General features: G+C 41.7%; 1 protein-coding gene across 1 annotated transcript in view; it reads left to right on the top strand.

Annotated features, from left to right (window-relative positions):
- The window catches only part of LOC115156760 (calsyntenin-2), a 303,928-nt gene that overhangs the window by 138,214 nt on the left and 137,869 nt on the right, over window positions 1-27,845 (top strand). The window contains exon 2 of the mRNA XM_029704424.1: window positions 2,286-2,408. Within this exon, the coding sequence (XP_029560284.1) occupies window positions 2,286-2,408 (123 nt within the window). The remainder of the gene's footprint in view (window positions 1-2,285; window positions 2,409-27,845) is intronic.

Genomic DNA, 27,845 nt, shown 5'->3' with positions numbered 1-27,845 from the left:
GCCACTATAGTGTCATTTTGACAAAACAGCCGTTAGCCCCCGTTCAGAATGACTGAGCAATAACCATCATTCGGACATCAATATGCTGCAGCATCTGTAGAACGTTGATAACAATTGCAATGACGCAACCAAGTGACAAGAGGTGCAACCCATGAATAGACTTAGGGGACTCCCCTCCCTATTGATTAGCAACACGTCAATTACCAACATGTTACTTGTGGCAAGTAACCTAGTGGTTAGAGAAGCAGTTCCAGCTCAGACTGGAAAATTTGGTGCAGAGTGAGCCGGCAATAGGAGGATTGCCGGCTCACTTGAGCGCTGCACTGCGGCTGACCAATTGCTTCCAGCCCCTCGTGGTATGTATGTGTCTCTGTCTCGGTTGGGTTGGGTTGTGAGCATAAAGACAAATTTCCATAAACAGCAGGGGTTCAAATTGTAGACCCCAGTTCTGACATTTGAATATAAAAATGTATTTTATCAAACAAAACTATGCTACATTTTATCTCTGGGACCCTCCGGATGACACATCAGAGCAAGATTACTGAATGTAAGTACATTATTTACCTTCAGAGGTGAATGTATCAAACCAGTTGCCGTAATACGTTTTTTTGTTGTTGTGCACTCTCCTCAAACAATAGCATGGTATTTTTTCACTGTAATAGCTACTGTAAATTGGACAGTGCAGTTAGATTAACAAGAATTTAAGATTTCTGCCCATATAAGATATGTCTATGCCCTGGGAAATGTTCTTGTTACTTACAACCTCATGCTAATCACATTAGTGCACATTAGCTCAACCATCCCGGTGGAGGGACACCGATCCCGTAGAGGATAAAGCCACATCGAAATTGAGACCAGAATGTTTAGGAGTGGGGTGAAAAGTGCCAGCTGGACATGTCATCTGCTCATTAGAATGAAGAAAACGGTTCCTTTTCCTCAGATTGAAAGGTCAAACGGGCACAAAACTTCCAGATAACTTTTTCAGAAGAGATTTTGTGTGTGTGTGTGCACTCTAGTGTGCATGTACATGATCGCGTGTGTGAGTGTACTGTATGTGTGTGAATACACAACGCGTGTGCGTGTGTGTCTCTGAACTAAAAGTTTGAAAAGCTTTTCGTTTACACGGTCAGCGTATTTGCGTGGTGCGTTTTGAGGTCATTAAATCTAAAAGTAATCTCCTGGTGGATTGAATGGCCTATTATTTTGCTCTATCTCTCCATCTCTCTCGCTCTCTGTCTGCACTTGCGTAGGAGTTCAGTGTGTCATTGGGACTCGGTCAATGGTTTCCTTTGAGTCGAGGAAGCTCTACAGAGATGAACTGTACTTTATACACAGCAGGGTACTGAGTGAGTGAGTGGCCACAACTGTCTGTGACTTCAGATAGAGATGTCAACGGTTCTCCAGAAACTGTTGTGCCTGGGAGAATACAGTTATAAATTCTGACATGAAAATAGAGCTCTTTGGCCACGCATACCAATGGTGGGTTTGACGTCGCACAACGGAAGCATATGCAGAAAATTACCTCGTACCTACTGTAAATATGGAAGTGGATCTTTGATGTTATGGGGCAATTTTGCTTCCACTGGTCCTGGGGCTCTTGTTAAGGTCAAAGGCATTATTAACTTGAAGTATAGAACTCCCAATGTGTTCTCCAATCTCATAAAACATTTTAGAAAAAGTCTGAGTGTCGTTATCGCCGCAAGGGGAGGGTGCTGGAGTACTGAAAACAGGGGTACCAATAATTTTCATCCCTATCTTTTTGAGATTGTTGTATAACATGTTGAATTAAATCTCTTTCTCTGAGCAATTGTATTAGTATAAAAAAAATATTTGTAACTTTTTTGAGCATACAATATAGCTCAGTATTTGTATAATTTATTTTATACAGTCTTTTTTATTTTCTTTATCAAGGATGACCTGACTGTATTTGCTAACTAAATTGAAAGAATCTCCCCAATTGAGCTTTGCCTGTGGGCAATTTAAGTTGTACTTTAGTCTGTTTAGCTGTGGGCAGTGATTAAGGGCTTGTAACAGCTTTTGTACCAAACAAAAGCAACGTCGCCAGGACCCAAAATCAAATAATTTAGTGTGTTTCTCATGAATACTGGTGGGGAGAGCGATATCATATGCCTCGGTATGTTAGAGAAAGAAATAGAGCTGTCTATGCATATTAGCTTCATGGTTATTGATAGTACTGTTTAGCTATCCTTTTCATGATCGGGCAAACCACACAAAATCATCTGACAACGTCTTTCTCTCCCCATTCTCCTCTTTCTTCTCCACAGTGAACAAACACAAGCCGTGGATCGAGACGTCGTACCATGGGGTGATCACGGAGAACATGGACACCGTCCTGCTGGACCCTCCCTTGGTGGCCTTGGACAAGGACGCCCCTGTCCCTTACGCAGGTAGAGACGCCACTTCCCTGTTTCTCCATCCTAAACGTCCTTCAAGGAACCCGATGCTATGGGCTCAGGGTGCTTCACTGACATGCTGCACAGTAATAGCTGTTCATGTGAGGCTGTGGTTGATTGGCATAACTGGGCTGACTTCTATGAGTGTCTTCCTACCCAGAATGCACTCATACTTTTTCCTCACTTTGAGCGATACATCTCAGCAGCCTGGTCTGTGCCTGAAAGGTAGTGTGTATTTATGAATACATTTCTTCATAAGGCATCGTTATCTACAACCATTCACACTTCCTTAGTCTGACTGGCCAAAAAAGGGAAAGAAAAAAAACAGTTATAACCTGAGCTGCTGGAGAGGAGAGAAACTTCTTGAGCTACCTTTAAATACTGATACCCCTTGAGTAGCTATATTAGTCCCCTTTGACATGACATGGAAATACCCTGGACATCTTCCATGCTCCTTGAATGTCCATGATATGCTTGAGGCAGAAGTTGCCCTTATCCACTGATCTAGGATCAGCTTACCCTATCTCTTATCCTAACCTTAACCTTTAGGGGATGCAACGTATCTGACCCTGTATCAGCAGAACAGAGGCATCCTACATTTGTGGTAAAGGGCAAATTTACTTTAAGTGTATTTCAAGGAATACAGTGTACCGTATTTACATGGCATTTCCAGGTCATGTTATCTTAGATATGTGGTTATACAGTGCATTGGGAAAGTATTCAGACCCCTTGACTTTTTCCACATTTTGTTACATTACAGCCTTATTCTAAAAATGTATTTAAAAATTTTTCCTCATCAATCTACACACAATACCCAATAATGACATTTCTGCAAATGTATAAAAAATAAGAAACTTAAATATTTCATTTACATAAGTATTCAAACTCTTTACTCAGTACTTTGTTGAAGCACCTTTGGCAGTGATTGCAACCTCGACTCTTTTTGGGTATGACGATACAAGCTTGGCACACCTGTATTTGGGGAGTTTCTCCCAATCTTCTCTACAGATCCTCTCAAGCTCTGTCAGGTTGAATGGGGAGGGTTGCTGCACAACTTTTTCCATGTCTCTCCAGAGATGTTCGATTGGGTTCAAGCACCGGCTCTGGCTGGGTCACTCAATGACATTCAGAGACCACTCATGCGTTATCTTGGCTGTGTGCTTAGGGTCGTTGTCCTGTTGGAAGGTGAACCTTCGCCCCAGTCTGAGGTCCTGAGCGCTCTGGAGCAGGTTTTCATCAAGGATCTCTCTCTACTTTGCTCCGTTCATCTTTCCCTCGATCCTCACTAGTGTCCCAGTCCCTGCCGCTGAAAAACATCCCCACATCATGATGCTGCCACAACCATGCTTCACCGTAGGGATTATGCCAGGTTTCCTCCAGATGTTATACTTGGCATTCAGGCCAAAGAGTTCAATTTTGGTTTCATCAAACCAGAGAATCTTGTTTCTCATGGTCTGAGAATCCTTTAGGGGCCTTTTGGCAAAGTCCAAGTGGGTAGTCATGTACCTTTTACTGAGGAGTGGCTTCCATCTGGCCACTTTACCATAAAGGCCTGGAAGGTTCTCCCATCTTCACAGAGGAACTCTGGAACTCTGTCAGAGTGACCATTGGGTTCTTGATCACCTCCCTGACCAAGGCCCTTCTCCCCCGATTGCTTAGTTTGGCCGGGCGACAAGTTCTAGGAAGAGACTTGGTAGTTCCCATCTTCTTTCATTTAAGAACAATAGAGGCAAGTGTTCTTGGGGACTTTCAATGCTGCAGACATTTTTTGGTACCCTTCCCTAGATCTGTGCCTCGACACAATCCTGTCTCAGAGCTCTACAGACAATTCCTTCGACCTCATGGCTTGGTTTTTGCTCTGACATGCACTGCTAAGCTGTGGGACCTTATATAGACAGGTGTGTGCCTTTCCAAATCATGTTCAATCAATTGAATATACGACAGGTGGGTTACAATCAAGTTGTAGAAACATCTCAAGGATGATCAATGGAAACAGGATTCACCTGAGCTCAATTTTGACTTTCATAGCAAAGGGTCTGAATACTTATGTAAATAAGGTTTCTGTTTTTTATGTTTAATACATTTGCAAAAACTGCTAAAAACCTGTTTTCGATTTGTCATTATGGGGTAATTGGGGTAGATTGATGAGGGAAAAAATAATTTCATACATTTTAGAATAACGCTGTAAGGTAACAAAATGTGGAAAAAGTCAAGGGGTCTGAATACTTTCCAAATGCACTGTATGGGAAACATCTACCCACTAACCTAAATACATACACTATCAAATGATGATAGGCCTGCAGTTGAGTGCAGGGCTCTGGCTTGTGATTGGAGTTAAATCACAGTGTCACACAGGTAGGTGACAGTGACATGTGACTTATAATTAGACAATGTGTTTTTTTTTTGCTCCCGGGAAAACGAGGATGCTTTGTGATAGGTATTGCTTTACACGTCATTCAATTAAAATAGCTCTAATTAATTTTCACTCTGACAGCTGTGGAGAACTGATGTCAGATGCCATTCTTTTTCTATTACAGTTTCTTTTCAAAACATTGTAATGGTTTGAATCATAGAGTACACGCAAGACTATACATTCATGACTTTTTTTCGAACGCGAGTATGTACACTGAATTCAGAAGGTTTTCAGACCCCTTGATTTTTTTTTTCTTCACGTTCTGTTACGTTACAGCCTTATTCTAAAATGAAATCAATTCATTTTCTCACTAACAGTATCTCCGCGTATAGGTCAGAGCTGGTTTAGGGACACGTTTCAACTCCCAGCAACCAACTCAGAGACCAAGCCAGTGAAATTCTAATGGTTAAGCAACAAAAGCGTAAACAAAAGACCCAATGGTTTGTGAATATTTCTCTCTGTGATTAACAATCTGCTCTGTGACTCCAGAAGGTCACCACTGGTAAAATATCAACGGAGAGGGAAAGTGGTGTTGGGCTATTGTTCGGTGACTTGTGATATTTCTCCCTGGCTTTTCCGTGGCGCCTAGCTAATGAATGAAACCCATAAAATGGCTACCAAAGAGATTTTCAAAAAACGCTTGCAGAAAAGGCACTCTGTCCTAATCTATCTTTCTCTGGTTTTGTTCTCTCAATCTCCTCAATTCTCCATGTCTCACTCTTGCCCTTTCCAACTCTGTTTGTCTAGGGTTCTCCTTTGCATTTTTCTCATTCCCTCTCTATTTCTCCACCCATGTCTCTCTCTCTCTCTCTCGCTCTCTCTCCCTCTCTCTGTCTCTCTCTCTGTCTCTCTCACTCACTATCTCTCTCTCGCTTATTGCCGTTCTTCTTCACTCTATCATTGTCTTTCTCCTTTTCTCTCATTCCCCCATTCCCTCTCTCCTCTTTCCTTCTCTCTTTCTCGCATTCCCCCTGATTCTCTCTCTCCATCCCAGCCATTCTCTCTCTCCTCTTTCTTTCTCCCTCCCTCAATGCCCAGTCAGCCCATGCAGCCGCAGCAGGCAGTGACTTATGCAGCTTTGCTCTCCCTCATCCATCCTGGTTTTGTTTCTGTGGAGAAAGGAGTGGGCCGTCGTTCTGGCACCACATTAATTGCTCTGTGGGAACATGGACGGGGATTGTTAAGTGCCTTGCCTTCCCTCCATTCCTCCATCCCGCCCTCCTTCCTCCTCTCCCTATCCTCCTCTCACAGCAGCGCCGCTTTGATGTAAAAGAATGATGAGCCTAAAGTCGATGATATATGGTGAGACAGGAACGAGAGGAGATGAATGGTTATTTGGGCGAGCCGTGACCATGCCCCTGCGGAGAGGAGGAGCGTGGGTCTTGTGTATGCACAGAGCGTTCTCAATCAAATCAGTGTGAGGGATGTGATGGGGACTGGGGGGGGGGGGGGGGGGGGGGGACCGCAGAAAAAGAGGCAGTGTCATTGGCTAATTCTTTATTGGGGGATCGCAGTTACGCCAGACCTCTCGTCCATTCATCTCTCCTACAGGATGATGCTCATTCCATATTGTTCCCCCGGTAAAGTTAGTTCCCCCTCCACACACGCACACATGTAAGGTTACAGAACAAAAAGAGTGTAGGGAGCGGTTTAGAGAAAGAGGATGGTTTCGTGTGTGTGTGTGTGTGTGTGTGTGAGAGAGAGAGCAAGAGAGAGACAAAGAGAGAGAGAGGGAATGAGAGGGAAATGAACGAGAGAAAGAAATGGTAATTAGTGAGTGAAAGTGAACGTGAGGAAGAGAGTGAGCAGAGAAACTCGTCTTGTTATCATCAAAGTACCGTGGCTGTGGATGACAAGTTGTGCATTTGTAAGGGGAATGCACACTCAACTGAAGTTTGTCAAATGCACACAGTTCCAGACTAGAGAAATTCAATTTCATCAACAGCCATAATTGGTACTTTCTACCCTCCCCCCAAAAAACGACTTATTTATAAACCATGAGGCAAAATGAACGGGGTGGAAATTAATTTGTTTGACATTTTTTGGGGGCTACATTTTTACACTGCTCATAAGTGTCACTGTTTACAAACCACACCATGCCACTTCAAATTTTCAGCTCGGCAGCTCAGGCTATTTGTGCCAAGTGTTTGTGATGTAACAGTTAATGTATCATATTCCCACACGGTTTGATTATGAAGACAGCATGATTAAACGCCACCTTTCAATAAAATCCTTATCGGCATGTTTGTCGGTTAATAGACTATGTAGATGAGTCTTATGGGCTCCATCCAAAGTGGCACCATATTCCCTACTTAGTGCACTACTTTTGTCCTGAGCCCTATGGGTGCACTATGTAGTCAATATAGCCATTTCAGACACAGCCATAATGTTTTTCATGTTTTAATGCCTGTGGCACATGGTCCCATGAGGCATATCATTTGAATCATTTAAGGTGGAGGATGTTAATGTCTGCGAATCACATTAGCACGTTTCACATGCATAAGTACGTGTGCACACACACACACATGCACACACACACACACACACACACACACACACACACACACACAGACACACACACACACACACACACACACACACACACACACACACACACACACACTTGTGGGTGCAAATGTATGTGCTTGCAAACACACACACACACACACACACACACACACACACACACACACACACACACACACTGTAACAGCTACGATAAATGTGCAGTGGGGAATCTATAGATTTCCAGACTTTACACATGTACACATATATCAAACAGATGTACGCATATATCAAACATATGCTTAGACTGATACTTGTTATTGTTGACAAGATGTTCAAAGGATTTTTGAACGATCATAAAATAATCCTGAGTAATGATCGGGATTATGTGGATTACGTGGGCAGTAACAGCAGTAAAATACACAAACTACACTATAGGATGTCATAACAACAGTTGAAGTATCTCTCTTATAAAATATAATAATTCTGTCAGCTGACATTTTATTAGATATTTTTTTGAGGAGATTTAATGTCTGCTGACAGAATTATTACCTTTCAATAATAATAAAGTAGTTTATTCAACATTGGATGTCTCGATTGGACATCTGAACTTCCAATTGGATATTGTTTAGCACTGAATAATCAATGATTTGCCCCTGAGGCAGCCTGGCTGGCTAATTACTCCAATTTCTTAAGTAGACTGGTGTGATTGAAATTCTGGACACTTCGAAGGCCTCTTTTGCTTTCCCATGGGTTACAGTGCATTCGGGAAGGATTCAGACCCTTTCACTTTTTCCCACATTTTGTTGTGTTACAGCGTTATTCTAAAATTGATTAAATATTGTTTTTCCTCATCAATCTACACACAATACCCCATAATGACAAGGCAAAAACATTTAGCAAATTACTAAAAAATGTAAAACAGAAATACCTTATTTAAGTAAGTATTCAGACCCTTTGCTATGAGACTCGAAATTGAGTTTAGGTGCGTTCTGTTTCCATTGATCATCCAAGAGATGTTTCTACAACTTGACTGGATTCCATCTGTCATAAATTCAATTGATTGGACATGATTTGGAAAGGCACACACCTGTCTATATACGGTCCCACAGTTGACAGTGCATGTCAGAGCAAAAATCAAGCCATGCGGTCGAAGGAATTGTCCGTAGAGCTCGGAAACAGGATTGTGTCGAGGCACAGATCTGGGGAAGGGTACCAATAAATGTATGCAGCATTGAAGGTCCCCAAGAACACATTGGCCTCCGTCATTCTAAAATGGAAGACGTTTGGAACCACCAAGACTCTTCCTAGAGCTGGCCACCCGGCCAAACAGCAATCGTCGGAGAAGGGCCTTGGTCAGAGAGGTGACCAGGAACCCGATGGTCACTCTGACAGAGCTCCAGATTTCCTTTGTGGAGATGGGAGAACCTTACAGAAGGAAAATCATCTCTGCAGTACTCCACCAATCAGGCCTTTATGGTAGAGTGGCCAGGCAGAAGACACTCCTCAGTAAAAGGCACAGGACAGCCAGCTTGGAGTTTTCAAAAAGGCACTTAAAGGACTCACAGACCATGAGAAACAATATTCTCTGGTTTGATGAAACCAAGATTGAACTCTTTGGCCTGAATGCTAAGCGTCACATCTGGATGAAACCTGGCACCATCCCTACGGTGAAGCATGGTTGTGGCAGCATCATGCAGTGGGGATGTTTTTCAGTGGCAGGGTTTGAGAGACTAGTGAGGATTGAGGGAAAGATGAACGGAGCAAAGTACAGAGAGATCCTTGATAAAAACCTGCTCCAGAGCGCTCAGAGTGTGTCCCCTCAGCTGATTATCAGCTGCAGTCACACACACACACACACACACACACACACACACACACACACACACACACACACACACACACACACACACACACACACACGTGGGTCTCGAAATACCATTGTCTTCCTCAATAGTGTGCAGCAAATTCTACTAGATGAAAAGCCAAAATTAGTATGACATCCTGCAAATTACAGCATAATACATTTTCAAAATGTCACATAATATCAAACAAACATTTTTCAGATTGGTGCAAAGGTTCACCGTCCAACAGGACAACGACCCTAAGCACACAGCCAAGACAACTCAGGAGTAGCTTCTGGACAAGTCTCTGAATGTCCTTGAGTGGCCCAGCCAGAGCACGGACTTGAACCCAATCGAACATCTCTGGATAAACCTGAAAATAGCTGTACATCGACGCTACCCATTCATCCTGACTGAGATTGAGAGGATCTGCAGAGAAGAATGAGAAAAATTCCCCAAATACAGGTGAGCCAATCTTGTAGCATCATACCAAAGAAGAATCAAGGCTGTAATCGCTGCCAAAGGTGCTCCAACAAAGTACTGACTAAAGGGTCTGAATACTTATGTAAATGTGATATTTCCGGTTTTTTTTATACTTTATTTTTAAATACAAAAAACAGTTTTTGCTTTGTCATTCTGGAATATTGTGTGTAGATTCATGAGGAAAAAACCCCAATTGAATCCATTTTAGAATAAGGCTGGAACGCAACAAAATGTGGAAAAAGTCAAGGTGTCTGAATACTTTCCGAAAGCACTCTAACTGACACTTTTCCTGAATCATTCATTCTATATCCTGTCAGAATTTGGAAAGAAATAGTAGGAATTTTGGGTATGTGAAAAAATTTACTTTTATATTATGTGAATTTTTAAAAATGTATTATTGTCACGCTCTGACCTAGGAGAGCTGTGTTTTCTCTGTTTAGTTAGGTCAGGGTGTGATAGGTGGTTGGGCATTCTATGTTTTGTTTTCTATGTTTTGGCCGGGTATGGTTTCCAATCAGAGGCTGCTGTCTATCGTTGTCTCTGATTGGAAGCCATACTTAGGCAGCTTTTTTTCCCCCTTGGGTTTCGTGGGTAGTTGTTTTCTGTTTTGTTAGTGTAACCTGACAGAACTGTTGGCTGTCGTTTTGTTTTCTTTGTTTAAGTGTTTTCATTAAAAGTAAAGATGAGCACTCAACACGCTGTGCCTTGGTCCCCTTTATATGACAACCGTTACAATTATGCTTTAATTGCCAGGATGTCATACTCAATTCGGCATTTCATCTAATAGAATTCTCTGCACACTATTGAGGAAGATAATGGTATTTCGAGACCCACGTGTGTGTGACTATAGCTGATAATCAGCAGTTAGATGATGCATTCGCAGTAGGATTAACCTAGTATGCTGTTATTGGTTGCTTGCTGCATTTGTTTTTACTAAACAGTACATTCTAAATAGTACGTAGTACGATTAGTACACAGTTTGCAGTTTAAGTAAGTAGTAGGCAAGACAGGTTTCGGACATGGCCTGTGAAAAACAATGAAAGAGACACAATGATAGAGATAGAGGAAGAGACACAATAGTGTTTCACCTAGGATTTTTTGAACAGAGGTGGAAAAGGAAGCGGGGTGGTGTCTGGTGCGCTTTGCTGGAGAGGTCCAGGGGAAATATAACTGATGCGTGCCACTGCAGCACTGTAGGGAGCTGATGAGGAGCATGCGGTGGCAGCGCTCTCGCTCTGTTTGCCACAAATACAAAGTTGAAGTCTGAAGAGAGAATGATTTATTTCAGCTTTTATTTCTTTCATCACATTTCCAGTGGGTCAGAAGTTTACATACACTCAATTAAGATTTGGTTTATTGTTTAACTTGGGTCAAACATTTCGGTTAGCCTTCCACAAGCTTCCCACAATAAGTTGGGTGAATTTTGGCCCATTCCTCCTGACAGAGCTGGTGTAACTGAGTCAGGTTTTTAGGCCTCCTTGCTCGCACATGCTTTTTCAGTTCTGCCCACAGATTTTCTATAGGATTGAGGTCAGGGTTTTGTGATGGCCACTCCAATACCTTGACTTTGTTGTCCTTAAGCCATTTTGCCACAACTTTGGAAGAATGCTTGTGGTCATTGTCCATTTGGAAGACCCATTTGCGACCAAGCTTTAACTTCCAAACTGATGTCTTGAGATGTTTCTTCAATAAATCCACATAATTGTCCTTCCTCATGATGCCATCTATTTTGTGAAGTGCACCAGGCCCTCCTGCAGCAAATCACCCCCACAACATGATGCTGCCACCCCCCGTGCTTCACGGTTGGGATGGTGTTCTTCGGCTTGCAAGCGTCCCCCTTTTTCCTCCAAACATAACCATGGTCATTATGGCCAAACAGTTCTATTGTTGTGTCATCAGACCAGAGGACATTTCTCCAAAAAGTATCATCATTTTCCCCATGTGCAGTTGCAAACTGTAGTCTCTTTTTTATTCCGGTTTTGGAGCAGTGACTTCTTCCTTGCTGAGCGGCCTTTCAGATTATGTCGATATAGGACTTGTTTTACTGTGGACATAGATACTTGTGTACCTGTTTCCTCCAGCATCTTCACAAGGTCCTTTGCTGTTGTTCTAGGATGGATTTGCACTGCACCAAAGTACGTTCATCTCTAGCAGACAGAACGCGTCTCCTTCCTGAGCGGTATGACGGCTGCGTGGTCCCATGGTGTTTATACTTGCGTACTATTGTTTGTACAGATGAACGTGGTACCTTCAGGCGTTTGGAAATTGCTCCCAAGGATGAACCAGACTTGTGGAGGTCTACAGTTTTTTTCTGAGGTTTTGGCTGATTTCTTTTGATTTTCCCATGATGTCAAGCAAAGAGGCACTGAGTTTGATGGTAGGCCTTGAAATACATCTACAGGTACACCTCCAATTGAACTGTTTAAAGGCATAGTCAACTTAGTATATGTAAACTTCTGACCCACTGGAATTGTGATACAGTGAATTAAGTGAAATAATCTGTCTGTAAACAATTGTAGGAAAAATTACTTGTGTCATGCACAAAGTAAATGTCCTAACCGACTTGCCAAAACTACAGTTTGTTAACAAGAAATTTGGAGTGGTTGAAAAACAAGTTTTAATGACTCCAACCTAAGTATATGTAAACTTCCGACTTCAACTGTATGTTGTAACTTGTCACTCTGAACGTAAAGGACAGTGCAAGATTTCCTACTTACCCAGAGTCCGATGAACTCATGGATACAATTTGTATGTCTGCGTGCAGTTTGAAGGAATGACTGGCATGCTACATGTTTCCATAGACTGCTAAATTACTGAAACATGGCTGTCTTCAGACTGTAGTGCCACTCTTTTTGAAGCCTCCTCCAGACTACAGCTTTTATACTCTATCGGAAAAGAGGAAATGGGTGGGAGGACAATCTCTATTTTTACAAATACTCTCACCTGTAAGGACATTTCATTTGGTGACTTTGGGTCTTTAGATCATCATGCTATACTGTTTAAATGTCAGCCACCAGTCCTGGCTCTGTATAGGCCACCAAAGCAATGCCCCACTTTCTTTACAGATTTTTCTGAACTATTGTCTATTGTCCTTGAGAACTATGATAAAATCATTGTGTTGGGCGATTTTAATATTCATGTTGAATATTGATGTTGAAGAGACTGACTCCAAGCCGATTGAATTCATGAATCTTTTGAACTCTATGGACTTTACTGGGCTATCGTACCTCTGAAGTTGCTACAGATTTTATTTAGTGTATGAACAATACACCATCGCCTATTCTGTCTTCCTCTTGTGATGATTTAGTTCATAACTTTAATAGCAAATTAATAGCCATAGCTATTAATGGCCATAGCTACAATAATGTTGAAAAGGCCACATCCAAACAGAGAGCCCCTTGATTGAGTGAGGAAACAAATCAACTAAAGAGAAATTGCAGAAAGGCAATTGTGGAGAAAGTTGCAGATCCATTATGATTTTCTGAGAAAGCAATTTGGCATATACAGTACCAGTCAAAAGTTTGAACACACCTACAGTACTCATTCCAGGGTTTTTCTTTATTTTTACTATTTTCTACATTGTATAATAATAGTGAAGACATCTAAACTATGAAATAACACACATGGAATCATGTAGTAACCAAGATTATGTAACACAAAACAAAATATATTTGAGATTCTTCAAAGTAGCCATCCTTTGCCTTGATGACAGCTTTGAACACTCTTGTCATTCTCTCGACCAGCCTCATGAGGTAGTCACCTGGAATGCATTTCAATTAACAGTTGTGCCTTGTTAAAAGTTAATTTGGGTCATTTCTTTCCTTCCTAATGCGTTTGAGCCAATCAGTTTTGTTGTGACAAGGTATGGATGGTATACAGAAGATAGCCTTATTTGGTAAAAGACCCAAGACCATATTATGGCAAGAACAGCTCAAATAAGAAAAGAGAAACGACAGTCCATCATTACTTTAAGACATGAAGGTCAGTGAAGAACTTTGAAAGTTTCTTCAAGTGCAGTCGCAAAAACCATCAAGCGCTATGATGAAACTGGCTCTCATGAGGACCGCCACAGGAAAGGAAGACCCTGAGAGGATAAGTTCATTATAGTTAACAGAACCTCAGATTGCAGCCCAAATAATGTTTCACAGAGTTCAAGTAACAGACACATCTCAGCATCAACTGTTCAGAGTAGACTGCATGAATCAGGCCTTCATGGTCGAATTGCTGCAAAGAAACCACTATTAAAGGACACCAATAAAAACAATAGACTTTCGTGGGCCAAGAAACATGAGAAATGGACATTAGACCGGTGGAAATCTGTCCTTTGATCTGATGAGTCCAAATGTGAGATTTTTGGTTCCAACCTCCGTGTCTTCATGAGACGCAGAGTAGGTGAACGGATGATCTCTGCATGTGTGGTTCCCACCGTGAAGCATGCTTTATCTTGGCCATGTCGCAGTTGTAAATGAGAACTTGTTCTCAACTGGCCTACCTGGTTAAATAAATGTGAAATAAAAATACAACATAAAAGGAGGTGTGATGGAGTGTGGGTGCTTTGCCGGTGACACTGTCTGTGATTTATTTAGAATTCAAGACACGCTTAATGTGCATCCAATAAGTATTCTGTGCAATTATTGAAGCAGCACGTTAATGACAGTATACAGTATATATATGCCTATAGATTTTGATGTTATTTTTTTATTTTTTATTTCACCTTTATTTAACCATGTAGGCAAGTTGAGAACAACTTCTCATTTACAACTGCGACCTGGCCAAGACAACAACACAGAGTTACACATGGAGTAAACAAACAAGCCAATAACACAATAAACAAGTCAACGATACAGTAGAAAAAAGAAAGTCTATATACAGTGTGTGCAAAAGGCATGAGGAGGTAGGCAATAAATAGGCCATAGGAGCAAATAATTACAATTTAGCAGATTAACACTGGAGTGATAAATGAGCATATGAAGATGTGCATGTAGAGATACTGGTGTGCAAAAAGAGCAGAAAAGTAAATCAAATAAAAACAGTAAGGGGATGAGGTAGGTAGATAGGGTGGGCAATGTACAGATGGGCTATGTTCAGCTGCAGCGATCGGTTAGCTGCTCAGATAGCTGATGTTTAAAGTTGGTGAGGGAAATAAAAGTCTCCAACTTCAGCGATTTTTGCAATTCGTTCCAGTCACTGGCAGCAGAAAACTGGAATGAAAGGCGGCCAAATGAGGTGTTGGCTTTGGGGATGATCAGTGAGATATACCTGCTGGAACGTGTGCTACGGGTGAGTGTTGTTATCGTGACCAGTGAACTGAGATAAGGTGGAGCTTTACCAAGCATAGACTTATAGATGACCTGGAGCCAGTGGGTCTGGCGACGAATATGTATAGAGGGCCAGCCGACTAGAGCATACAGGTCGCAGTGGTGGGTGGTATAAGGTTATTTGGTAACAAAACGGATGGCACTGTGATAGACTGCATCCAGTTTGCTGAGTAGAGTATTGGAAGCTATTTTGTAAATGACATCGCCGAAGTCGAGGATCGGTAGGATAGTCAGTTCCACTAGGGTAAGTTTGGCGGCGTGAGTGAAGGAGGCTTTGTTGCGAAATAGAAAGCCGATTCTAGATTTGATTTTGGATTGGAGATGTTTAATATGAGTCTGGAAGGAGAGTTTACAGTCCAGCCAGACATCTAGGTATTTGTAGTGGTCCACATATTCTAGGTCAGAACTGTTCAGGGTGGTGATGCTAGTCGGGCGGGCGGGTGCGGGCAGCGAACGGTTGAAAAGCATGCATTTGGTTTTACTAGTGTTTAAGAGCAGTTGGAGGCCACGGAAGGAGTGTTGTATGGCATTGAAGCTCGTTTGGAGGTTAGTTAGCACAGTGTCCAAGGAAGGGCCAGAAGTATACAGAATGGTGTCGTCTGCGTAGAGGTGGATCAGGGAATCGCCGGCAGCAAGAGCAACATCATTGATATATACAGAGAAAAGAGTCGGCCCGAGAATTGAACCCTGTGGTACCCCCAATCAAGTTAAGCTGACTCTTTTGGTTAAATTATTTTTTATTAGAATGTTTTTTGACGGTGTAACAGAGTGAGAAACGAAATGTTAGGTGGTTATAGTGCATTTCTGAGATCTCTGTAAAAAAACTATACAACTAGGGCTGTAATGATTATGATATTTGGGGTAATGATTAATTGTCTTTTTTTTGCACATGTAATGTATCATAAGGAATATAAAAACAATTATACAAAATACTTAATGAATACAACACAGCTTTGGTGACACCCACGATTCTAAAAAGATGAATTGTTTTGACCTCTTGGAACTTTTGGAAAAGGAAGATTGTTCTCTTGACCATCATGCAGTTCTGCTCGTGAAATTATGACCAACTTTACCCTCCTCTTGTAAAAATGAAAATCTGATATTGGGTGAACTGGCCTATATCTACATCCCCCCTCCCCCCTAAAATGAATGTTTTATGATATTTTTTTTGTTCACGTGTCACGACTTCCGCCGAAGTCGGTCCCTCTCCTGGTTCGGACGGCGTTCGGCGGTCGACGTCACCGGCCTTCTAGCCATTGCCGATCCACCTTTCATTTTCCATTGGTTTTGTCTTGTCTTCCCTCACACCTGGTTTCAATTCCATCAATTACATGTTGTGTATTTAACCCTCTGTTTCCCCCATGTCCTTGTCCGGAATTGTTTGTTGTAAGTGCTTGTGCACGTTATGTCTGGTGTGCGTAGGGTTTTGTGCCAATTTATTTATTGTTCTGTTTTCCTGTGTTTTTTATTATTAAATTGTGCCGTTTGAAAACACAGTTTTTGCTCTCCTGCGTCTGACGTCTTTGCCGCCAGTATGCACCCCTTACATCATGGTTATTGTCCATACATTTGTCGGTCATACGATTATACGACTATTGTTAATAATATTATTGTGCCAGCCCTATGTACAATAGATACAGAATTATTAAAGTGTTCAAGTTCATGTCTAATTTCACTGATATGTGCTTATTATATTGAGATATAATGACAAACAACACTGCCATTAAGACAAGGAATGACAAGTTGTGTTTTATGTCACACGATTTTAGACAAATCTTCATAGTAAGAACCATTACCTGACAGAGTTACTAAATTGTTCTTAAAATGTATTAAAATGTTACATTCACATTTTGGCCTTCAGCCTTAATATCAGCCGTCATATAGTGAGTTTCCCCCCTGAGCCAACAGCCGTTTCCCAGCCAATGTGTTTGCACACCCAGTGGTGAGAGAGCGCCCACGTGAGCACTCACGCAGGGGTAAGAGTGCACTGCAGTGGACTTCGGTCTCAAACATGTCAGTGGTTTTGACGTTCAAAAGAAAACCCACTGACACCAACACTTAGTCTCGACTCAAAAGGGTCGAGTACTGCACTTTGGAAGTTATCAAAGGAGGTAATGAAAAGTCAAATAAAAAGTAAGTTAATAATGTCATCAAGTAGGGAGAAAATATCTTCATTTCTTCATCTGGCAAGCTGTAGCCCTCCCAATGAAAACTATTTTCTTGTAAAAATTTTCAGTTTGAAAAGGGAATTGACCCATTCCAACCATCGACGTTGCAGAGTGGCTGTAAGTATATGTTTGCCAGGTCTCTGACTTCATTTTGCTGAGCCCTGACTGATGGCTCCTGACGCCCTCATCCATTGCTCTGTCAGTCGTTTAACATTGCCTTTCAAATGCACTTTGGCAAATTTAGTCTTTGCTCTTTTCTGTTTGCCCTCCCCCTGAAAATAAGGGATGGTTGGTAAGGTGTGGCAAAGGGCTTTTAAAACATGCTTCAGAAATGGGCATAGATTTTCGTTGAAAGGATGTAGAATGTGAGTTTGTGGATTGTTAGCTTTTGTCCACAGAGTCATATAGTGTCATTAGTGTTGCGTATAATAGGTTGACTGTAGGCAAGGGGTTGAATACAGTTAACTTGCCAAGTAAACATACCAAACAATTCAATCTCTATACATAACAGTTGTTCTGAGTCACTGGACATACAGTATTACTATTTAATGATTGGTCCTGATAGCCTACTTACCTTTTCAGACTCAAAGCACTTTGGGAAACCTAGTATTTAAACCCGTCCTAGACCACTCAGCCCTTAAAATCTTGTGGCAAGGGCACTACCATGAAGGTACTTATTTTACTCCTGCTGCTGCCTTGCGTTGACACAGTGATGTGACAGCACCTTCCTGGGCCAGAATTAATGAGAGAGACCTGTGTCTGCATCGCCGCGTCATTCATCACTATGATCCAATGATCATTGGCTCATCAAATTACTGAACGTTAAGCAGGACATAAAGAAGGGTAATGGCCCGGAAATTTGTCAATTAGAAGCATTACAACGCCATAATTGACCCCAGGTCTTCTCTGTCCACAAGGGCTCCTCCCTTAAGGGTGTAGACTACTGTTACTGTACAGAACAAGAGAGAAGAGGTAGTCCCTGAATGGTGTCCTTTATGTGTGTGCGTGTGTGTGTGTGAATTCTTTTTTTTGCTAAGGTTTTTTAATTGGCCATGGGTTGGCCCACAAGGAGGGAATCTAATCGTTTGACCATTTCTCAGGTTCCGCTCAGCGTAAATGGTCTCTAGAGAGAGAGAGAGAGAGAGAGAGAGCGAAAGTGTCGTCGTACGCCATGTACGCTTGCTGCATGGCAACAAAACCTTAATCCGAGTGTGAGCTGAACACTGCTTTACAGTTGTCACTAAGCAACATGGTTCAAAACGCTACAGAATATGTATTTCTAGGTTAAATAGGATCAGGAAAAACACAAAGCCATTACAATGAATCTTAGTTGAGCAGTGGTTGCTTCACATGTGGCTGCTTCTGCCCCGGTGTCTCTGTTGACACGTTCATCTCAAAGTCTTCCAGGTTGAAGAAATGTTGAGTGAAAACGCGTTTTGCCTTTTCCACCTCGACGGGAGCAGCAACAGGAGGTTAAACATCCATTAAGCCAATCGGATCTCTCTCTTCCAGTCGTTAAAGCACCAGAAAGAGGTTGCTACAAAACCCCTAATAAATCTAATAAGCCACCAAAGAATGTTTCCTCAAGCACCCAAAACGCGCGAACGGATGTCACACAAATGTTAGTCAAACGTCAGAGAAACGGCATGTTGTGTCTCAATATGCCAACCAAGTGAATCAAGGCCCACAACTCAGGAACCAGATGTCTGGTCCAACTGCTGTGACTCTGCCTCCACTGGTGTCGTACCTATTCCATCATTACCCATCCCATTCAGGACTTCAATCTCCTTCCTCTCTGTACCCTGACACCACCAGCAGCACCAGTTATTACCCAGAAATGTTATTACTGTTCACTTCCACATGTCACACCCCAAAGACCTTCCTGGAAAAGCAATATGCTTTACGATAATACCAGAGTGAAATAAAATACAAAATGACATTTTCCCTCCAATTTGGGTCCAGTGTGGATTTGGTGGAGATGTGAGGTGACTTGGATGCAAGGATGATGAAGGGCTGAGGGAGGAGAGGAGGAGGAGGAGAGGAGGAGGAGGTGGTGGGATATCGGAGGATAAAGTTGTGCTGAACATAGGTCCTACAGCGTTATTAGCCCATTTTACACTCCCGTGAACAAGGAAAATGGGCCAAGGGAGATATGCAAATATGCATCTAATAGGCCTGTCAGAGAGGTGGAACAGGGGGAAGAGCACAGTCAAAACCATGACAGCGAGAGAGCGAGAGAGCGAGAGAGAGAGAGAGAGAGAGAGAGCGAAAGAGACAAAGAGAGAGAGAGAGAGCACAGATTGGATTGGATTCAGTTGCCACCCTTGCACAGTTCATTAAGTCATTCGCCACACATTATGCCTATGGGTCACTGCACTATCCTTGAGCAGGTCTTTTCAACCTTCAATAGAAATGAAGTCTTCTGCACTTCCTTCTCCCAGTATCGTGTTACTGTCTCAATTCTGTTGTGTGACACTGATATAGAGAATGGCCCTCTTCCCCAGCCTTCCTTTTTACATTTTCTGTAGAGTAGTACTGTGTTGCAGCCTTAGGCCTTCATCCATGTATGCATGCATACGCACGCACGCACGCACACAGTGTCTTGACGTTAAAGCTGATTTTTGACGATTTCTCTATGATAGACAACACTATATCTCACTGCTTTGAAGCAAATAACTTCCCCAAAATCTAGCCGGTGGTTCAAAAATACGACGCACAGTGCCCTGTCTGTGCTACTGCATAGAATTAACATACAGTATATGTAGACCACATTTTTAAATGGCTAATGTGATTGGCTAGGGGAGAAAAGGTGCTTCATGTGCTGAAAATGGGAGCCGACCTCATCCTGATGTTTCAGAGATGTTCATGAAGAACCTGCTAGAGGAGCAGACAACCTCATAAGAGACCAATCAGCAAGCACGCACTCGCATACACACACACACACACACACACACACACACACACACACACACACACACACACACACACACACATTGTTATGCACGCTCATGCACACACACACCCCACTTATAGCTGGCCCCAACTTAACAGTGGTGGTACAGGAAAATCGATGAAGAGCGAAAAATGATAACCTCTCTCAAATTGAAAATCATCAAAGGCAAAAAACTTGCAGAGAAAGGGTGGGTGGAGAAAGAGATGAAGCAGAGTCCCACCATAAAATCATTAGGAAACTCACAAGGTCTGTGACACTGTAAGCGACGTGATGCGGTTGTGATGACAGAACTGCAGCAAGCTTTACTAGGATGGTAATTACCTTGGCCCTTCTTATAGATCTGAGTTGGACTCTCACTATCAATGGCACAGGCTAATGTTGATCAAATGTCATGGCAGTCATAAATCCAACTTTAGCCGTATTCACTGCTTATTGGACGGTATGGTGGTGTTACCGGGCCCACTTCTTGTCTAACTAACTAACCAGAGATGGTACTGTAGGTCAAGTTGAACCAGAGAAACCTGGTTCTCTGGTTTGATACCCTCACAGTACTAAGGCTTAGGAGGGCTGCTCAAAACAACAAAACTGTGCTAACGCACTAAAGCTAACTAAAGAAAACTCCTTCCCCATGATTTCCCCATGGTATCCTACATGTTAGTCCTAGAGGGTTGCTACAGTCAGGGCTCTACAGTGTGATGAATTATTTTGCTGTGTGACCGGAAGTTTTATTTTGGGAGCACTGTGCGACTTTGAAAAAAATCTCCCAGATAATGATTGTTGTAATGGTAAGGTTTCGCTGTACCGTTGTTTCAGAGTGCCCTAGAGAGATAAGCGATTGCAGATTTGTTAGCATCATGGTGTAATGAACACGAGGGAGACAGAGAGATGGTAGGTATTTAATGAAAGGGACCATAGGAGGAGGCAGGTAGCTGGGTCCAGGGGCAGGCAGGAGGTCATACACGGTAGGTTCAAAATGGCAACAGTACAGGCAGGGAATAGGCAAAAGGCGCTGTGGGTGAGGCAGGCAAAAACTATCATCCACGGGTGGAGACGGGAAAAAAGGACGGGAAAAAACTGTGCTCCGAAAAAGACGTGTCTCAAAAACAACAATACCTCACAGTGATGGGGTGCAAGGAACTGAACAAAATAGTGCGGGATGATAACATGCAGGTGTGTGAACAGGTGATTTGAATTCTGGTGATTGGGATCTGGAGAGTGAGCTGGAAAGTGTTTGGGAGTGTGAGATGTTACAGTACCCCCCCCCCCAATTTACAAACAACAAACCATGTCTTGGGCTGTTCTAAAACTACTCGTGTGTTGACGTCATTAGCCATTTGTTTACACTTTCTTCAGTCATGTTACCTCATTGGCTAGCTAGCTAACAACCTGGTAACTTTACCAGTATATCCAAACATTTTGGGGCTTAGAAAGAAAGAAAAAGGGATAGCTTTGTCAGGAGATCAATGATAGTACTAACACAGAGTTTGTACTGTCTTTGGTAGAAATTAATTCAATTAATAACTTTTTTAAGTTGGAGCACCACCTCAAACGCTAATCTAAAAAATACCTTATAAAAAATGCTTTCTATTACCTCATAGAGGATGATGTGATCCTCCTGAGGAGGATGAGCTGGCCAATCAGCGGTCTACTCACATGAATATTTTTAACACTAGAACCGCCATAGGCCAACTGACCTTTGATTTTGTAGATAAAATAAATTGCCCCCTCAAAAAAGCAACATCCTACTCCTTCCCTGACTTTTCCTAAATGTTTGTATTTTACATTGCTCTTTTGTCAGATGTTTTTATTCATCAAACAGATAAGTGTTTGGAGCCTTTTTACCTGTTTTTTTCACAACTTTTCCCGACTTAATCCGACAAGACAATGCGTTGTAAGACGTTGGTACCCAGCCAGGCGCAAATGTGTCTCTCTCTCCTCACTGAATGAATGACAAATGGATGAATGGGCGATAATTGTTGCACATTACTTCAGAATCAAATTTAAATTAGGCCTAACTGAATGATAAGGAAGGTGAAGAGGTTGATTTTAATTTAGAACAACAATTGTGTAATAATGAGTTTGTGTTACGCCTATTTATCAACCTTGGTGCTCATGTTAATAATTTACCATTCGCTTTTACATTTTACTTTGTAAAAATAAGCTGTTACGGGACTGTTTTATTTACTATAACTCTATTACTAATCACATTTATAGCAAGGGAAACGACAACATGCTATGTGTTGCAGTAGACCTTTAGAATAATGCAAAAACATATCCTTGACTCTATCCAAGTTAATGAGCAGGAAACAAACGATGACAGTCAGCCTGCACAGCCGGCCCATCTAAACTATACCTAAACTAATTTCACACATAATAAGAATTAGCCTATAGACAAGATTAAATTGACAATATTATCAGTTGTCAAATTGTACATAAAGAGATGGGAGCATAATTGACAGATGCAGGGAAAGGAGCATCACTTTACCAAATCCTCCCTCACAGTCACATGCAGGTAAAACATTTTTATTTCTATATACTGTAGTATCAGAAAGATCATATTCTGCAGTTTCTATGACATTTACCTTTGTCAAATAACTCTCAAAATTCAAGAGGTGCAGCTCTATTTCCACATTTCTATATCTGAGCTGTCCATGCATTCAGCACATGATCACTTACGCTGCAGCATTGCTCTGGCTACTAAGCAAAGACAACATAATAAACTTAAAATATGCTATTCTGTTTTATTTTAAATACATTTTCTTATTTACACAATGTTTCTTAAAAGGTTCTGCATGGTCAATCCAATATCTGCAGTGGCCATACAGCATTTAAAGTGATAGGGCCGCAGAAGGCAGGGCATTCATTCTTGCGCTTTGCATAGCAGAGCAGTGCTGTCGAGCAGAGCTGCTGTGAATGAAGTTGTCAAGGAAGTGAGTTTGTGTTTATACTGGACCTCCCGCACCAAACCTACTGTCAACCAATGTGGAGCAATACGAAGTTATACGGAGCCCTCCGCATTATTGCAAAATTTGGGTGGCGATGCGGTATGGAGCTAAATTTAGCCTCTGCATGCCTACAGAGGTGCCTCAATTGCATCACACCCTCCATATGGAGCCTCCGACTACATTTGTGGATCAAGCATACATTGGCTTTTAGACCTGCCAAAACCAAATTATAATGGACTTCTTTGTGATGGACTTGAACTCGTGGTTTTTCATTTTTACTTGTAGCCTAGTGTAACATAAACAAATGAAAATGCCATTATGTTCTTTGAAATAGCTGTTTTTGAGTATTCTAATGTTACCTAAGACCTTCATAAACACAACCAAATGATTATTCGTCAGATAGCATATGAAATGTATTTATTAGACTGTTGGAATGTTGTGGGTCATTGAATGGAAGTATCGAAAATTGGCTTTAGGCCTAAGTTTTTCACTAGGACTTTGTAGAATTATACAAAACATATCCTTGACTCTAAACAAATAACTATTGTTATATTTTTACATGGATATATTTCCATGAATATTTCTTCATGCAAGTCAAGCTTTACAATTGTTTATGCACTATTTACAAGCGTTGGTGTTTATGTTTGTGCACCTTGCGGGTTGATATGAATCTGATGTGTATAAAAGGGGACGCCCGGCAACGTTCACTAGCGGGTAGTTTTAGGCTGAAAGGACAGGCAGTTCAAGTGTTAATGACTGATATATGGCCACCGGACTATTTACATTGACACCCCCCCCCCCTCCATTTCTTTTGTACACTGCTGCTACCTGCTGTTTATTATCTATGCAGTCACTTCGCCCCTACCTACATGTACAAATTACCTCAACTAATCTGAACCCCTGCACACTGACTTGGTACCGGTACTGTAAGGGGTGCGCTGAGAGTCGGGAAGCAATTTCAGGGAGTGAGTGTTTTAATAAATAAACGAAACATAAATATGAAACACAAACAATGCACCGACTTGAAAACAGAGCCAATAACACCTGAGGAAAGAACCAAGGGGAGTGGCAGATATAGGGAAGATAATCAAGGAGGTGATGGAGTCCAGGTGAGTGCCATGAGGTGACAGGTGCGCGAGACGATGGTGGCAGGTGTGCGGGATAATCAGCAGCCTGATGACCTAGAGGCCGGAGAGGGAGTATACAGTTGAAGTCAGAAGTTTAAATACACTCGTTTTTCAACCACTCCACAAATTTCTTGTTAACAAACTATAGTTTTGGCAAGTAGGTTAGGACATTTACTTTGTGCATGACACAAGTCATTTTTCCAACAATTGTTTACAGACAAATTATTTAACTTATAATTCACTGTATCACAATTCCAGTGGGTCAGAAGTTTACATACACTAAGTTGACCGTGTCTTTAAACAGCTTGGAAAATTCCAGAAAATGATATCATGGCTTTAGAAGCTTCTGATAGGCTACTTGACATAATTTGAGGCCTACCTTCAAACTCAGGGTCTCTTTGCTTGACATCATGGGAAAATCAAAGAAATCAGCCAAGACAGCTAAAATTGTAGACCTCCACAAGTCTGGTTCATTCTTGGGAGCAATTTCCAAATGCCTGAAAGTACCACGTTCATCTGTACAAACAATAGCACGCAAGTATAAACACCATGGGACCACACTGCCGTCATACTGCTCAGGAAGGAGACACGTTCTGTCTCCTAGAGATGAACGTACTTTGGTGTGAAAAGCGCAAATCAATCCCAGAACAACAGCAACGGACCTTGTGAAGATGCTGGAGGAAACAGGTACAAAGGTACCTATATCCACAGTAAAACGAGTCCTATATTGACATAACCTGAAAGGCTGCTCAGCAAGGAAGAAGCCACTGCTCCAAAACCGCCATTAAAAAGCCAGACTACGGTTTGCAACTCCACATGGGGACAAAGATTGTACTTTTTGGAGAAATGTCCTCTGGTCTGATGAAACAAAAAAAGAACTGTTTGGCCATAATGACACTCGTTATGTTTGGAGGAAAAAGGGAAATGCTTGCAAGCCAAAGAACACCATCCCAACAGTGAAGCATGGGGGTAGCAGCATCATGTTGTGAAGGTGCTTTGCTGCAGGAGGGACTGGTGCACTTCACATAATTGATAGCATCATGAGGGACAATTATGTGGATATATTGAAGCAACATCTCAAGACATCAGTCATGAAGTTAAAGCTTGGTCGCAAATGGGTCTTCCAAATGGACAATGACCCCAAGCATACTACCAAAGTTGTGGCAAAATGGCTTAGGGCAAGGCCCCTTTTTTCTCAATTTCCGCCTGAATGACGTGTCCAAAGTAAATTGCCTGTTGCTCAGGCCCTGAGCCAGGATATGCATATAATTGGCACCATTGGGAAGGAATTTGTAGAAATGTTAAAATCATGTAGGAACATATAACACAATAGATATGGTATGAGAAAATCCAAAGAAAAACAACCTGAATTTTATTTTGAGTGACCATGGTCTTACAATGGAAAGTATAGGGGCATGCTGAATTCTAGCTCCCAGGATGCAATTCCTATGGCTTCCCCAGGGTGTCAGCAGTCTATGTTCAAGAGTTCAGGCTTGTAACTTCCAAAATGAAAAAATAAATATCAGTTTTAGTACAGGGACGCAGTCTTGGAAATTTGTGTAACACGAAGACAGAACGGTTTCCTATTGAACATACTTATTTGATAGTTTGATTACATTTTAAGGTATCTGAGTAGTATGACTGTTTCACCTAAATTACACTGCTAAATTACGCAAATCATCTGTAGAATACAACTTTGCCATCATTATGATGTTGTCAAATTTGCTTTAGAGAGATGGCAAAGTTACCATTAGCTAGCAAAGTGAAAAACAAAAACAGCAAGCATTAGCCAGCTACTGTAATATCTGGTGCAGTCCCCTCAATCTTAGCTAGCCAAAAGTATACTGCATCTAAAGTCAATTTGGCGACATCACAACGATGACAAAAGGTTTTCCTACTAATTATTACCTCCTTTTGAAATGGCATCGTGTTTCCAAGTCACTATAATGCACTTTAGATTAAATCTTCATCAGCGCCCAATGAGAATGCTTTGAGTAGAACCTTCAGTTGGGCATCAGTCCTTAAGAGAAAGTTCAAAACAGTGTTGCGACAAAACATGCAACCAATGAATAGTGTGATCATGTGCTTTGAATGGGGAGCATCCAAAGCAAAATGGCTGCTATGATTTATTGGTTTACATGCTACGAGTAGAAGTTACCTGCCTAGTGCCTCTAAGCACAGACCTAGGGTCAGCTTACCCTCCCGCAATCCTAACCTTAGCCATTGGTAAGAAAACACAGAACTGACCTTAGATCCCTATTAGATAACAGATTATATCAGGAGTAACCTACTTTGGTGATACATCAGTGATGGATGAAGCGAGATGCCCCCACACAATGAAAAGAACATTAAGACCTGATAAAAAACGGTACATGGACCAAATGCAATCCATTGTAGTCAGTGCAGACCTGAGCAAGCCATTGTCCTTATGACAAATCATCACCACTTACACTGAAAACACATACTCAGATAAAGGGACACACACACTGCAAAATGCACACATGTACACACACGTGTGTGCTGCACATACACACTCACACACCTTTACAACAACAAAAACTGCAGTGTGCACAGAATCATGCACCTTTTAACATTGCATAAAGGCTAGCTACTGCATGAACACAGTCCTTCTGTTCAACTTCCAATTCTAACTCTACAAAGTTACGACAGTACCTCTATGAATGAGCTCTTTCAACACTGACAATAGTAATTGAGTGATTTGACCATGGAAGATGGAACAGACCCACACAGGGGTGGGAAAACATTCTGTCTCGAAGGCCACATCGGGATTTTGAAATTCAACGGAGGGCTGCATAGATTTTTTTGGGACCGATTTGTTTGTCAAAATCTATTTGTGTCCATAAAAAGGCAAGTTATTTGAAAATATATAGGTCCATTATAATTATTTACATATTTATATATAGTTTTAGACATTCAATTGTGGCCTGGAGTGTTTTTTAACCCACCAAAAATAGTTTCTCTCTTCCCCCAAAAAACTCAAACCTCCGGATTGAATGGGCTCACGGACTGTATTTTTCCCACAGGCCTTAGTTTGCCCCCCTAAAGACTAGACAGATATACTTATTTTTGGTCTCTTTGTCAAACAAATTAAGGCTATACTGTCTGTCTGGGTGAATTGAGCCAGAATGTAGCCAGTAGGGGATAAAATTATGCAAGTCTTGCTAAGGATGACATCACCGTCTAAAAGCAGACTACAATACCTCCAGGTAGCCAACTGGTCTTTTGTCCAGCTTGACTTTTAACCCTGAGCCTCTCTAAGAAACACAGAAGTCTCATTTGAGCTAATCCTCTAACATTTGATCTAATTTATTACAACCAGCTCTGATAAATTCCTTTCAAAGGATCAGATATTTAAGACATTATTTAATACATAATCTAACATAGCATTTCAATCTGGGGAATGTGATTTTATGATTTAATCAACTCTTGTCTTGACTTGCTAGGCGAGATACAGTCACCTCCAAAAAAATCAATTATACAGATACTGAGCTATATTGTAGGGCGGCAGGTAGCCTAGGCGTTAAGATTGTTGGGCCAGTAACTGAAAGGTGCTGGCTCGAATCCCTGAGCTGAGTAGGTCACAAATCTGTTGATGTGCCCTTGAGCAAGGCACTTAACCTTAAGTCCTGTAAGTCGCTCTGGATAAGAGCATCT

Source organism: Salmo trutta, chromosome 21 (genome assembly GCF_901001165.1).
Source record: "Salmo trutta chromosome 21, fSalTru1.1, whole genome shotgun sequence".
NCBI lineage: Eukaryota > Metazoa > Chordata > Actinopteri > Salmoniformes > Salmonidae > Salmo > Salmo trutta.
Note: the sequence above shows the minus strand (reverse complement) of the source record. Positions and strands in the feature narration are given on the sequence as shown.